The sequence below is a fragment of the Canis aureus genome, chromosome 19, assembly GCF_053574225.1.
Source record: "Canis aureus isolate CA01 chromosome 19, VMU_Caureus_v.1.0, whole genome shotgun sequence".
Lineage (NCBI taxonomy): Eukaryota > Metazoa > Chordata > Mammalia > Carnivora > Canidae > Canis > Canis aureus.
In genome coordinates this window covers 39,465,781-39,481,182 of record NC_135629.1, presented here as the reverse complement: position 1 = coordinate 39,481,182, position 15,402 = coordinate 39,465,781, and the positions used below count along the sequence as shown (strand labels likewise).

Here is a 15,402-nt window from a genome sequence, read left to right as displayed (position 1 = left end):
TGTGTATATTTATTTTGGTTTCTGTAAGCTCTGCTATTCCCATCAGGATTCCCTCTTGACATATAATATATTAAACAGCAAAACAGCCTCATTGAAGCATAGAAACAACAGCAGAAATAGTGACAAGAACAAGCTAATAAATATAAATAATGTATATTCTGGTATCCTTAGAGGACTTATGTAGTTACAATATCCCAAGTCTGTAGCAGAGAGAGAGAGAAAGAGAGAGAGAGAGAAATAGCAGACCATGAAAAACCTCAGGCAAATGCTATGATTTTGCTTCCATCTGTGAATATATATTCTTCTTACTCTATATCATGCCAAACAGAAAAACGTGTAGTGAGTAAAGGAATGAAATTTAAGAGACAAAACTGTTTATATTCTGAACAAAGAACAGGAAAGCACAGAACAAAATATTATCAATATAAATATAGGTGACAAGGGAGAAAGGGAGCAGGGTCAGGAAGATACTCTTTCCATTGAAAACTTGGAGTACTCCTGCCAGGTTCCTGCATATCATATGAGGTAATGTATGAAAAAATGCTGATAAATTTTATAAAATGTAGTACACGCGTTGATAATTGCTGTCATCCTGTTCAAAACCTTGGTGTGTGTTTCATTTACATTATGCTGTATAGAAATTTCCAGAGCATAACTGTGAAGACTGAAAAGTTTCATGCACTGAATTCCTGGAGAGAGTGACGTTTGCTCAAAGTTTGTTTTACTTGCAGTCAGAACCTACTAGTGAAAGAGTGAATTTTTGTGGTCATCTTTTTCTAGTTAGTAGAATATCCATTAGGAAACACCATGATTGGACTATGTTGGGTATGATCTTTCATAAAAGACAGTCATTTTTCTGTATTACTGCCAAGACAGTTTTTACATGAAGCCTTAGTATGTAAGCACACTTTAGCATTTATTTGAGTCTTTCCAGTTTGCATAGTAAATACATTGGGAAACATTGTAATAAATAAATAGAAAGACATTAGATCATGTTATCAGTGATTTGCTCTTAAGTGCTTTATTTTTCTATGATAGTGCTTGGCCATATATTTAAGTACAGTCAGACAAATTATGAAGTAGTATTCCTTCTATACACTTGATGAATGTGTTCTTAGAGAAATGGTCTTTTTCAGCCTTCATTAAATTATTTGTTTAGCATTCTTTCTGAACTACTAAGTCTGAGTTACTCTTAAGAAGTTCCAAAGGACCTATCTATGAAGGGTGCATTTGTCTATGCCAGACTAAAGAGCTGTCCTTGAATACAGAGAAGCAAACCACTGTTCTAACATTGCTTATTTGGCATCCAGGGCTAATATGATTATTTTCCTATAACACTTCAGACTGCTTTACCTACAACTAAGAACTATAAAGGTGTGATACTTCTTTAGACCCCATAGATGTAATTAGAAAAACACGAAAGGCAGGGTCATTCCCTCTGCCTAACTTTGCCACATGGATATACACTTTTCTTAGAAGCATTTTGACTTGAATGTTGAAGGTGACAAAGATGAACTGACTCAGCATTGTGCTGTCCTGTCAGCAAAACTTCACCCTCATTGCACCCCCATTTACTCATATATGTGCTTTTTGTTGTTAGAATTGGGAGCTTGATCCTGGACTGAGAGCGTAAATCATTAGAGTAAAAAACTGTAGCTTCCCACATAACTGATCATTAAGCTACCATTTAGTTTGATTTCATGAGAAGTACATGATTTCTAAAGACCCTGTAGGGGCTGTATAATTAGAAAAATACTATTCAAGAATAGTGATAATAGGTTTACTATTATCACATATTGGAGAATATGTGATAACAGGTTTACTCATGTGTCTCTTTTGCTTCAGAGAAAATGAAAAGAATCTGTTTCCTGGGATTGTTTGTCATTCACGTCTCTGCTTGTTCCAAATCAGGCAAACCATTGTTCCCATCACCTCTCAGTCTCCTGGATGGGAGTGCCATAAACTTCAAACAGACTAAGTGTCACCAGCAGAACTGGGATGAGAGTTTAGCATAAATTTTCTTTTTTTTACATTAAATATATATATTTATTTATATATATATATTAAAATCCTCTTCATAAACCAATATATAGATTCAGTGAAATCTCAATCAAAATTCTTTTTTAATAATAAATTTATTTTTTATTGGTGTTCAATTTGCTAACATACAGAATAACACCCAGTGCTCATCCCGTCAAGTGCCCCCCTCAGTGCCCGTCTCCCATTCACCCACCCCCCACCCTCCTCCCCTTCTACCACCCCTAGTTCGTATAATTTTCTAATCAAATGGGTTAAGTGTCCCCTGTAGGTAATAGGGATTATGGGGTTAGCTGGATTTCCTTCAGGCAGCACCTCTGGGAGCCCATGTGACACAGACATTCACTGTGTATTTCTTTTTTTTTTTTTTTTTTCACTGTGTATTTCATGGGCAAGCATTACCCATGGAATCCCTCTCCCACTCCCGCATCACTTTTTTTTTTTTCCCAATGCTCATTTCACAGGATGAAATACAGATAAAGTATGGGCTTTGAAGTCAAACAGATTCAGATTATAATTCCAACTTCACTGTTCTCTCTCTACTTTCTGATCTCACACCAGGAACTTTGCACCTCTGTCTCTGTTTCTTCAGAGATTAAATATCTGTTATGAGGATTAAATACAATTAGGCTAGAAAAGAAACAGTTTAAATAATGCCTGGTACAGGGGCGCTGGGTGGCTCAGTTGGTTAAGTGTCTGCCCTTGGGCTCAGGTCATGATCCCAGGATCGTGGGATGGAGCCCTGCATTGGGCTCCCTGCTCAGCGAGGAGTCTGCTTCTACTTCTCTCTCTGCCCCTCCCTTGTACATGTTGTACATTCTCTCTCTCAAATAAATAAAACCTTTAAAAAACAACAATGCCCAGTATATAAAAGATAGTAAGTGGCTGCTGCTGCATGTTGCTATAGCAAGTTGTTGGGTATCCAGAGCTTCATCTCCCACCCATGTCTTTTCCCCTGAACTTCAGACTTGGGCTTTAATCCTCCTGTTTTTTTTTCACCTGCATATTCTACGGAGACTTCAAATTCAACATACATGTCTGAACTTTTTATCTTCCCTGGTTACTACCACATCCAGTCAACTACTGCATGTGGTCAGTTTGTATCTTACATCCATTCTCCTCTCTTCTGTTCCCAAACTGCATCATAGCTTTCTGGGGCTACTCTAGTTGTCTTCAGAGTATTTTCTATGTTCAACTTGCTTTCAACTTTGTGGCCCAAGTAATCATTCTAAGAACTTAGGATGGTCAACACTGCTTCTCATAGGTGAACTTCCTGGGCCTCTCTAGGGCGTAATGGGGATTTTCCAAACTTGCTAATCCTAAAAACTGAGACTTTTTTTAAAATGCAGATTTTTGCACTCTCTCCAGAAATCTGAGTCCTTTCCTATAAAATTCTTTTTTTAATAAAGATTTTATATATTTATTCCTGAGAGACAGAGAGAGAGAGAGGCGAGACACAGGCAGAGGGAGAAGCAGGCTCCTCTCAAGGAGCCCGATGTGGGACTCGATCCCAGAACTCAGGGATCACACCCTGAGCTAAAGGCAGACACTCAACTGCTGAGCCACCCAGGCATCCTCCTATAAAGATTCTGATCCAGAAAACATGGGACGGAGTCCAGGAATCTGTATTTTAATAAGTTGCCAGTTACTTCTGATAATAGCCAAGTTTGGAGAACACTCACATACAAGTCCACTTTGAATTTGTCCACTCTGTGTTGCATAGCATCCTTGACCACTCCTCAGATCTCCAGTGCCCTCCTAACTCATGGTTGAATCCTTTTCACCATCAAGCTGCCTCAGACCTTTGAGAATCTGCACTTGGAGCACTCTCCTAGAATCCCCTTCTTTTCATCTCTAACTACATCTTACCAAATACTGAAAGCCTAGCAATATTGCAAGAATACTTTACAGTATCTCATTTGGGCAGCCTATCCCTATCCCAATAGAATTTGTCAGTAGCCCCTTTCTGTGTAATTCTAGCATTTTCACATTGTGTTGTAATTTTGGGTTTATGTGTGTCTGTCTCCCAGTAGACTCAAAATCTTGAGGATAGGGAGGCACCATTCATTTCTCTATTCCCAGTATCCATCTCAGTTTCTGGAATATGGTAGAGGCTCATGAATGCCTGTTGAAATGAATGAAAAGGAGGGAAGAAGGCTGGAATGAATCCTTGAATTTTACAAAGTTACAAAAGTATTCTTTGGAGCCCTGAAGTGTCTCAGGGCAGGTGGTGGTTAGGAGAGAGGCCTAAATTGGGAGGATTCTTTCCCCCACCCCCAGCATTTCCTCTCTTTGAGCTAAAGTAGCCATCTTTATCAATTTTGCATATATTGAACAGTGTAAGGTTTTATTGAAGAGAAAAAGCTGATACTAAAAATAAATTTGAAAGCCACAGTACTGGTTTGCCTTTATGAAACCCCTTTATGCATTTCTGCTCTTGTGCTTCAGAATGAAGTGGGAAAACTTGAAGAACTTGAAAAATAAAGCCAAATGATCTAAATTGGAAAATGAATCTGTGAGGAAATGCTAGAGATTTTTTAATCTGTTTGATTGTGCTATGTATTATGGCCTTGGGGCTACTTGTCTGTTTTTAAGCACCTGGGAGATTATCAGGAAAGAGATGTTAAGTAGTTGCTATCCATCTCCACAGAGAACCAAATGAGAAACATGAAGATTAAATTGAAAGAGTTGAAAGAATTCCTCTGAACTTATTTAAGGAACATGCTTGTATTTCCAAAACAGAGTCTTCAAGAAATATCCTTCCTAAGTATCAGAGACTCTCTGCCTCAACATAGGCTGGCATCTTATTGGTGGCCACTGAACATTTGCTGTAGGGATGCATGAATTCCTATTGACAGAGATGTGTATGAGTGTGTGAATTAGAACTTTCATAAAATCAAGTCATCTTAAAATTGAAACACTCTGTTAGACTTGCCACAGATTCAAATTATGGAATTCATTTGTAGCAACATGCTCAATAATATGAAATTATAAAATTAATATAACTTCATATACTCTTCATGCATAGCTCATCATAAAGACAACTAAATGTGGAGCAGTTCTCTTATTATGTTGCTTATTGAAAAGTAAGAATTTAATACCATCTCTTTTTTCTTTTGAAAGAATTGAAGTTTTCTTACCCATATTTCTTACCAAAGAGGAAAATTGACCTGTTGCTCTCATATAGGTGATGTTCCTAAAATCTCATTAATAAATTTTACTCTCTTGGCTACAGTTCCTTTCAGACCTTTGGGAAATGTGAGTGGTTGCTGTAGCTCTCATTGGCAAGTAGATTTGATCAGCATTTATCAAACTTTGTACAGACTCTATTGCCTTACATAAAAGCAGCTTGTGGAGACAAATGTCATCTGTCCCATTGATATTAAAACATATAGTATTTTAAGCCTCTGAAAAGTCCTAGAGGATAGAAAACTGTTTAACCATGTTTAATGCAGTATTTCCCACTTTTTTTGGTCAGGGGAGGGCCACTTCAGGAAACATTGGATAGATATTTGCCTTCAAATAGTGTGAATGTTAACAGAAAGCATTATTTGTTTATCATTCCCATTGGAAAAGCTAGCAAAATAGGAAATAACTAGATGTATATCCTCAGCCCTATGAAATGAAAAAAAAAGTTATTTTCAGTTTCACAAATTGTGAAGAAGGCCAGGCAAAACCGGAAGCATAAAAGGCTCTAGGACATGTGAAGGTCCTGTGGGCACTGTGAGAACTGAGGGGCCTCCTCTCACTGTTGAGAAAGAGAAGTTCTTGGGTTCTGATAGGGCCAGCAACCCTGTCCACTCAGGAATTTGCTTTATGTACCCTTTTTCTTTGGACCAGAGCTTGATGTAGCCCCTCCAAATCATATACCCTTCTGTGGATGTCCAGCAGCTCCAACAACAGCCTGCTTTGTAGATGTCTGTCCTTGAGCGGTTGGTAATGTGATAGAGCAGTTGCAGGTGTTCCTTCAACAAAGAGTGCAGAAGTAATGATAAATTCTCTTGAGAAGACATAAACTTCCAATGTTTTTCTATTCGTGTATCAAGTTAAGAGCTAACTGGGTGATTGTTAAATGCAAATATACATGTTAGGATAGATCCAGTACAGTAACAGAAAGATGTTACTTTGATGTTCTTATCTCCTGTTCCTTTGATAAACCTCAACTTTCCATTACTAAAACTACTAACTTATGTGTATCTATACGTGTTGTTTCCTCCTCCATTCTTTCCTTGATTCTCTGTTTTCCCAAGGAGGTGGGAACTACCTTTTCCTTTGTCAGTTATTTTCTCTTTCCTCTGTCTTTAGGACTTCACTGTCTACAAACATTGTCCTATTAAAAGCAAATGTTCTTCAGTGTGCCCCATCTTTTTTTGAAGTCAGGTTATTGAACTGTAATTTACATATAGTAAAATTTGCTCTTTTTAATACATAGTTTGGTGACTTTTAACACATTTATAGTTGTGAAACCACCCAGAAAGTTCCTTCATGCACCTTTGCAGTCATTCCCTGCCCTCCTTCCTCAGGCCTGACAACTCCTGATCTAGTTTCCTTCCTTATAGTTTGCCTATTCCAGATTATAATATAAGTGGAGACATACAGTATATGGTCTTTTGTGACTGATTGGATTCTTTCACTTAGCATATGTTTTTGAGATTCATCCATATTATTATACATCTTAGTAGTTCTTTTATTGTGAAGGAATATTCCATTGTATGGAGATTCCATTATTTGGATTGTCCATTCATCTCCTTATGGCTATTCTGGAGATCTGGCTGTTGTGATAAAGCTGGTATAAATATTCACGTATATGTCCTCTGTGTGGACATAGTTTTCATTTCTCCTGAGTAAATACCTAGGAGTAGAATGATTTGATCATATAATAAGTCTAAGTTTAACTTTATAAGAAACTGTCAGACTGTTTTCTAAACTGGCTATACCATTTTGCCTTCCCCTCAACAGTTTATGAGAGGTCTAGTTGCTCTACATTCTCACCAACCCTTGGCATACTTCATCTTTAGTTTAGCCATTGTCATAGGTGTGTAGAGGTATCTCACTATACTTTTAATTTGCATTTCTCTAATGATTAATGTTTTCTTGAGCTTATTTGCCAAACGCCGGGACATCCCTGTATGTTCTTTGGTGAAAGATCTACTCAGATCTTTTGTCCACTTTTAAATTGAGTTGTTACTTATAAAGAACTCTCAGAACTCCATAATATGTTCTTAATACGGTCCTTTCTTAGATGAGTTTTTATAAATATTTTCTCAGTCGATAGCTTGTCTTTGCACTTTAACAGTGTCTTTTCAAGAGAAGATGGTTTTAATTCTGGAAAAGTTCAGTTTATCATTTTGTTGTGATTCATGATACTCAATAATCTGAGATCACAAAGATTTTTCTCTTTTATGCTAAATACGGAAATACAAATATGAATAATATATACAAAGGTACTTGTCTTCATTTTCTTCTGTGTTTTCTTATAATTTTAGAGTTTTAGCTGTTATATTTATGTCTGTGATCCATTCAAGTTAATCTTTTGTAGGCAAGGATCAAGGCAAACTAAATCAAGGATTTAGTTTTTTTCATATGGATTGTTGAGTACTATTTGTTGAAATTTCTTTGCTCTGTTGAAATTATTGACAACTAATTAAATATAAACATATGTGTTATCCCACATGTTAATAAAGACCTCCCTCAACCCAATGTACCTATTCAAATATAAGTTCATCACTTTTACCTTTCCATAGCCATTTATTAAAGAGTAGTCTAGACTCATTGTTTCTATCTCCTCACTTCTTATTCCTCACACTGGGCTGTTTCTACCATCCCACTAAAACAGTTATTGCAAGAATCACAGTAGTCTCTGTTCTGAACAGCTAGAGGGACGCCCTTGTGCTTATCTCATGTGATTCTCACTGGCCTTGGACCTCACTGACCCCTCCGTCCTCTTTCAGACATTTTCTTCCCTTGACTAGCATAGCATCCCACCTCCTCCTCATTTTTCTTGTTTTCCTATTTGTCCCTGTGTCTACTTTGCTAGTTCTACTTCTTTCTTCCTAAATATCAACGTCCCTCAGGATTCAGACCAAAGCCCTTTTTCCTGCTCCTTCTATGCGCATTCTCTCTTTGTTGCCATCCAACCTTCTGGCTGAAAAAAATCTCATTTGTATCTGGCCCAGATATTTTCTGAGCTTCATTTCTGTATATGTCTACCAGAATGACAAGCTCTATGAAGAAAAGTACCTTGTATGTATCCTGTCAACATTTGTATTCCCATGTTTAGCACCAGAACATAGTAACTATTTGACTAAATGAACAAATGAATACATGAACAAAGTATGCAACCTGTGAAATTGATATTAAATCTTATAATTCTAAGACAATATTTTAATATTGACCTTTTCACTGATACCACATATATGTGGTGAGTACATGATTGTAGGCACAGGAGAAGTAAATTACTTTTAGAATCACATACCTGGTCTTTGCCATGGCTCAGTTTTCTTGTTGCAGTTGATGGGGAAGCCTTGGGATGAAGAGATGGGAAATTGGGAAATCCTAAGAAGGAGCAGGCAGGAGTAAGAGAATGAGGAGACACCTCTGCAGATGTCATAAACACTGTATCTCAGGTTTTTAATCCAATAATTTACTTCAGGAATTAACCTGTGTTGTTTATGCAATAAAGTATTTTAATGGCCCTATTAAATTCTGATTGCAACTTTAGTTATTTTTATTATTTATTTTTATTTATTTGAGAGAGAGAGCATGAGCAGAGGGAAGGAGCAGAGGGAGAGGGAGAAGCAGACTTCCCACTGAGCAGGAAGCCCAATGTGGGGCTCTACCCCAGGATCCTGAGATCATGACCTGAGCCAAAGGCAGATGCTTAACCTACTAAGCAACCCAGGCACCTTGCAGCTTTAGTTATAATACATTATTTCTCTTTGACTTTTTGCCCAAATTTTGTAAGCCCCTGTAACATTTTTTTCTTAGTCCTGAAATTATTCTTAAGAGATGTAAATTGGATAATATAGATTCTTTTGGCTCAAGTATGATGGATATTTTTATGATTTGAGTGTTCACATCAGAGAATGTATATGCTTGTTATGGGCTTAGTATTATGACTAGAGCTTTGGAGGTATTTGGAGAAAAAAATAAAAGATACAATCTTCATTGCTCCCCTCAGGGAACACACACCTTTAGGGAGATAAGAGCCACTACCAGCAAATAAATAGCAACAGCTGTTAGGCAGTTTGTAGTGTCCATTGCATGCTGCTTGGCAAGAAAAATAGTGTCCTGCCATTAGATATGTACTTTTGGCCTTGCCTGTCATGATGAGCTGTTCTGAAAGTGTTTAGGGCTTCTCTATAAATGCCCTTTTTGTTTGTTCTGGAGCATGTGGTCCCTTACATTTTTCTGTCTCTCTCTCCTACATTTCAGTGAGCGGTTTCTGGTGAGACTGAACAAGAATGGTGGGCCAAGGAACCCAGAGAAGATAGAACGAATGTGTGCCCTTTTTACAGTATGTGCAAATTCTCTTTCCCTTCTCTGCTGTTGACTCTAACCAGGGGTCTGCTATGTGGATATTGTCACCCTGGAAACGAGCATTTATTCTTACCTCCCCACACACTGGGAAGATTAGGACTTGATTTATGCTTCTATCAAGTTTTAATGAAATATTTAAAGAAAACTGAAATCAGCTATAGTTTTAATTGAATTCTTCATTAAAGAAATATAATCAAGTACCTTTTATTAATATAGATTTTAGAAGCTATTTAATATAATAGACGAAATCTGAAAGAAGTCTTTCTTACTATTCTTATTCAAGGCCACTGGGAATTTCTCTGATGTAGAAGTATAATTTTCTAAAGGCATCAACCAAATTTACAGTTCTGCAGTTTTTTAGTGAATGCATATAGAGAGAGACAAACTAAGTAGTTCTTCTCTCTCACATATCAAATGAAGAATCTTTTCCTCTGATCTGTAGTTTCATTTTTTCTGAATAACCATGCTGTCATTCATGGTCTCCAGGATCACACACTCATCAGTTCAAAGAAGACATAGTAATCTGCTTCTGGAAGGTGCTCAGCCTCACAATACCACATTGCCTTGTGTATTCTTCAAGTTGATTCTGACTTACTAAATGTTTTTTATTTAGTTAAAAAAAAAACTAGTGTGCAGCTTTGTTTATTTCAGTTAATTTATTTGCTGAAGGAGAAAACAAGACTGTGCTACAACTTTAAACAAGTTTTGATTGTCATGGAGTCTTTGATTTGCTTCAATGATACTGAGATACACTAAGACCCATTAACACTGGGAGGTGTGATAATCTCACAGTGCCACTGCCCTGGTATGGGGTGCATGATTGATGGCTGACAGTCAGGTGTCTCAGAGCTTACAGTGTACCTCTTCTTTTTACAGTGTACCTCTTAAACATAATGGGATTACCTAGGTACCTGATATGTGACTTTCTCTGGAAGATAAAATTGGATTTTTTTTGTTCATTTACTACAACTTTATTTTTCAAAACCTCAAAACAATGTTACTATAGAATCAGAAGCCACTTTACAGGGATAGCTTCTATTGAAAATGCTCCAGATGTACAGAAGCATTTATAAATCTAGTTAAGCTAAAGTGATTTTTTTTTAACCCATCTTTGAGCTCAGCATTCAGACCTCAGGAGATAATTCAGGAAGAAAGAAAAAATAAAGCAGACCTATGAAGATAGTTAAGGGAGTTGAGATGGTATAGTCTGGGAGAAGCAACACTGTTTCTTCAGTAGGAAAAAAACAAGGGAAAAAGTACAAGTTGCAGTTAATGGGGATTTAGATTAAAATATTGGGAGAGAGCTTCTGAAGTGAAAGTGTCTAAACACTGAGGAGGTCCTTTGGGGCCACCTTTCTGAAACAAATAGAAAGAAATGAGACAACCATCTGTCTAGAATGCCTCAGTGACTTTAGGAGGTTTTTCTAGATCCTTTCTCTGATATTATTTTGGTAAAGCAGCAAAAGAAATCACTGATTCCTTGTCCTTTGGCATTATGAGAACAGAACTGTGTGCTTGTGCTATCCTTGACTAGGAGTGCAGTCCTTTTCTCTTGAAAAATGAACTTAATTATGATGATATTTGAATGTAATTACAGTAAATCAAAATTCTCATTTTGCAGCACTTTAATTATCTGTATGGGCCCAGAGGCATAAGTTGTAGCTCTGACTTTATAAATCAAAGATGCATATAACATTCATGTTGTGCTCCTATTCTGCCACAATGGGAAGACACAAGGCTGCTAAAAATACCACTTCTATAGTTCCCTTTGCAGTGTATAGCCCTTTTTTAAGATCCCAAAGAATGATTTGAGAGATTTTTACAAAGCACATGAAATTTTTGAACAAGATTGTCTTAGCCAGGATTTTCATGTTTTGCTTTAAGCTTTATGAAATAATAATTTTGATGGAACCTATTTTTCATCTAAGACTTGAGTTCCTCCCGTGCGCTAAAGGAGTTTTCCAGATTGACATATTTGCTACAAAATGTGAGAGTAATACAGGAAAATGCAGCCACAGCTGTGGTCAGTGCCAACCTGTTAGTTTACCTTAGCATCAAGAAGAGGGAACCCTGACAAACTGAGCAGTTTTGCAGGATTACTCAGACTTCAGAGCCACATTGCAGACCATCACATTATTTATGGCTCAGCCTTGTTCTCTGTAAAATCTGGTGGTTTTGTTTGTTTGTTTGTTTGTTTGTTTTACCTTGTTAGAGTTCAGAGCTCCCTATCAAGGAAGAATTGTATCTAGAAGGAGGTGTTTCATATTTATGTGGATGTCTACTGTGATTTCCTAACTTTCTTGATAAACAATGGCTATGTGTATGAGCATGTGAGAGCATGTCTGTGAACTTACTTCTTATTAGATATCCAGTGCATCACATACAATGCCTGGCAAATACTAAGACTTCAGTAATGATTTGTTACATAAGTAAATGAATATGTTTATTTTTTATTATATTTGAATGACCAACTCAGAAAATAAACTTGTGCTGTTTTCCCTGCATTCATTGGCATTGTATTTTCTATATTTATTCGTATCTTCTGCTTCTTCTATAGCATAAGTATGAATAAATTGGCTTTGTTTTATATTTGTAAATTCTATTATCTCTACAGAAAAAGGGCAGTTCAGGAACAGGAAAATGAGCTGATCTTTCCATGTTTCAAATGGAACATCAGTAACTGAGTCCAAGATGCTGAACCCTGAGTTACTGCCCTATGACTACCATATAGTTGGGAACCAGCTTTTAATTATGTAGGATTGGAGGGTATGCTTCAGTGAGTAAATCTAAATTGAAACTGTCCTCACCAAGTGAATGGTGGGAATCCCTTTTCCCATCTTGGTTTTACAGGTTTTGTGAGTATTTTAACATGGATAGTCACACTCAGTGCTTAATCTTGAAGAGTGAATGTTTACTTACTCTATGGTAACTGTGTTTAACCATACACTTAGGTTTAATAAGATAGCTTTCACATTGAAATTCGACATTGAAATTGTGTAGAACTCACAAACAATAATTTTACTTAAAATATTTTTTTGCACTGATTATTCCCATTTTATATTTACTGACTTCAAATATATACCACGGAGAGTTCTGAGTACCTTTTACAAAATAGTCAGAAAGGGCCCCTACTCCATCTACTTGGAAAATACCATAAATTATATTTCCATTTTCTTCTTTTCATCACTTAGAGCCAAGAGAGAGGTCCTATGCTGATATGTACAACTGATCTGATTAGTGTTTGATCATCTTTGGTAACTGGCATGAATTCTTAGATGTAGGTATTATCGTACGTTATTTGGTAGTTCAGATTAATACAGTCCAAGCTATGTAGAAGGAACCATTTCACTTCGAAATGTGTCATCATTTCTCTATCTTTCAGTAAATAGACATGTTTCGATCCCCAAAAAAGCACATGAAAGTGGTAATCTGTTTTTTTTTAAAATTTTTATTTGTTATTTAGTAGCCATTTTAAGTGTTAAAATACAGAGATATTTTGAGGATATAATTTTAAACCCCATTTCTAAATTAAAGGAATTGGTGAAATGGAGCCTGAACATCCTTTTTCAGTTTCAAAAGACAACTTTCATGTAAAAATATTTCTTTGTGATTCCAAAGATACAAATTTATGTTGAATTATTTTGTAACCCATTTCATTATAAGCATATTTCATTATTCCATCAAAAATTTGGTGCAACTTCATAATGATCTAGAATCTAAAAGTTTAAATTTCACCATTGCACATTACTTTATAATGTCTCCTTTCCTTTCATATGTTTAAGACCACTCTACAGAGCAGAGCTGGGACTACAAGAAGGCAAGCAAAGCACAAGATCCTGATAGTGAGACCTCCTTAAACTTTGCACCTTGGGTGCCTTGCCTGCCTTACCATAGTCCTAACCCTGTAAGAAAGTTTTATATTTTTTTTTTATAAAAATAAAGCGAACATGGAGACTCTGGATCTCAAAGCTCATTTGAAATTATAACTGTTACTTGGTTGTCCTTTTCCCTGCTTTTTTAAGAAGAGACAAGCATCTGGGACCAATCAAAAGATAAAAGATGGGAAGGAAAGGGATCTAAGGGACCTTTTCCTAGAAGCCAAAGAGAAATCTTGGGAAACTGTCCCATTAAGGACAGAGATTATTCCACCAATCCTCATTGATTCACAGCAGTGTGTCTGAGTGAGCAGCAAGTTGACCTGGTGAGAAGTCTGAAACAGTATATTTAAAGAAAGTTTTATTATTTTAAGTACAACATGTTAAAGTAAAATACCCATAAATGAACATTTTATTTCAAAATGTGTTCTAAACATAATTTAATGTATAAAATTATTTTCATAACTCTAGTTTTAAAAATTACTTATTGGATCGGATTTGTTTACTTAAAGGAAGCCTTTAGAATTTTTTAGATAAGATTATTTTCAGCTTTATACTTCAGTACAGATGATGCATATCTAAATTTAGAAATGAAAATCAAATTATTGAGGTTTCACTAAGGCCAAAGTAATCTTTTCTCAAGGGAATATATCTACTGTATAATAATCATTGTGGACCACAGAATAAAGATAAAATTAGTAAAGGGTAAACTTTTAGAATTTCAGTCATTAATAAACTTTTTTGTTTTCCCATTTTTTTCTGCATTAAGCATGTCTTTTGTCTTAAAATGTTTTATGTGATGTTAGAATAAACATAGATAAGGCAATATTATGAAGATTTCTAATGTGAGAACTCTTAGAGATACTTGTTAGGTGTTCTAAATAAAAGCTGGGAAAATATTACAAATAAAATAGAGTTCCACAGGCATATAAGTTATTCAAACTTTCACTGTAGGAATCTTATAAACACTAAACCACAATGTGCTTTTGGTCCCCCACCCCACCTATAGCATATGCTAAAGTAACAAAAGCTGATGATTATGAGGTTCAAAATGAAATTTACTATTTTCTGTATATTCAATGCCTTAATTTACTTTTTTTTCTTTTCTTAGGATCTGAGCAGCAAAGATATGAAGAGAGATTTATATATAGTTGCCCATGTGATACGAATAGGTACTGTCGATCTTATCTGTTCACATGACTAAGACCAGCCCACCTTGGGATAAGGATCTATACTGTGTTTGAGCTTTGTCATCTGCCTTACTCTTACCTGTAATGTTAGGTCTCAGGATGAGAGTCCAGCTTGTATTGAAACTCTACCTTAAGCTCAGTTGCTATGGTAGCTGAATTTGACATAAATGAAAGCTTTTTTTTTCCACTTGAAATCTTCTGCTCCCAACTTGTTTTTGGACCCAGACTCTTAAAGTGGTCTGCTTTTTTGGCATTCTTTCCATCCCAGTGTCTTGCCTTTGTACCACATTTTCCACTGCAGAGATCTTACGACAGGTTGCGGGTTGCCATCTTAACAGGTGGTAAATGGCCTTTGCTGTGTTTTGTATCCAGAAGTATGTATCTGTACTATTTTCCACAAAATGACAGTTAACTATCCTTACTGCAGTCAATGTATGGTATTTCACTTTTATCCCACCTAAGATGAAAACAGTGATTTTTGCTACTGTTCTATGGTTGATTTACTCAGCCTTATTTGAAGCATTTGGCATAATTTGGGGTGCTAGGACTAACCAAGTCTTCCTCCATAGTTTTGGATTCTGGCATATCTTGTACATATCTTGTACAAAACACCAATTTTGCTGTACTTTTGTTTTGCTATACTTCGTAAGCATTTGCTGAAGTTCTGGTTCTGCTTTTGCAAGTCCTCTTGCCAGCTCCATAGGCACAGCCTCAGTAGGAGGAAGAGCAAGCTCCCATTCCTTCTTTTTTTTTTTTTGCTC

General features: G+C 36.3%; 1 protein-coding gene across 17 annotated transcripts in view; it reads left to right on the top strand.

Moving 5' to 3' along the window:
- Window positions 1–15,402, top strand: part of DOCK3 (dedicator of cytokinesis 3) — a 514,642-nt gene that overhangs the window by 378,012 nt on the left and 121,228 nt on the right. For 16 of the 17 annotated variants that reach the window (XM_077858742.1, XM_077858737.1, XM_077858736.1 and 13 more), the window contains 2 exons: window positions 9,472–9,553; window positions 14,563–14,623. In XM_077858742.1, coding sequence (XP_077714868.1) covers window positions 9,472–9,553; window positions 14,563–14,623 — 143 coding nt within the window. The remainder of the gene's footprint in view (window positions 1–9,471; window positions 9,554–14,562; window positions 14,624–15,402) is intronic. The other variant, XM_077858750.1, reaches the window with a different exon arrangement.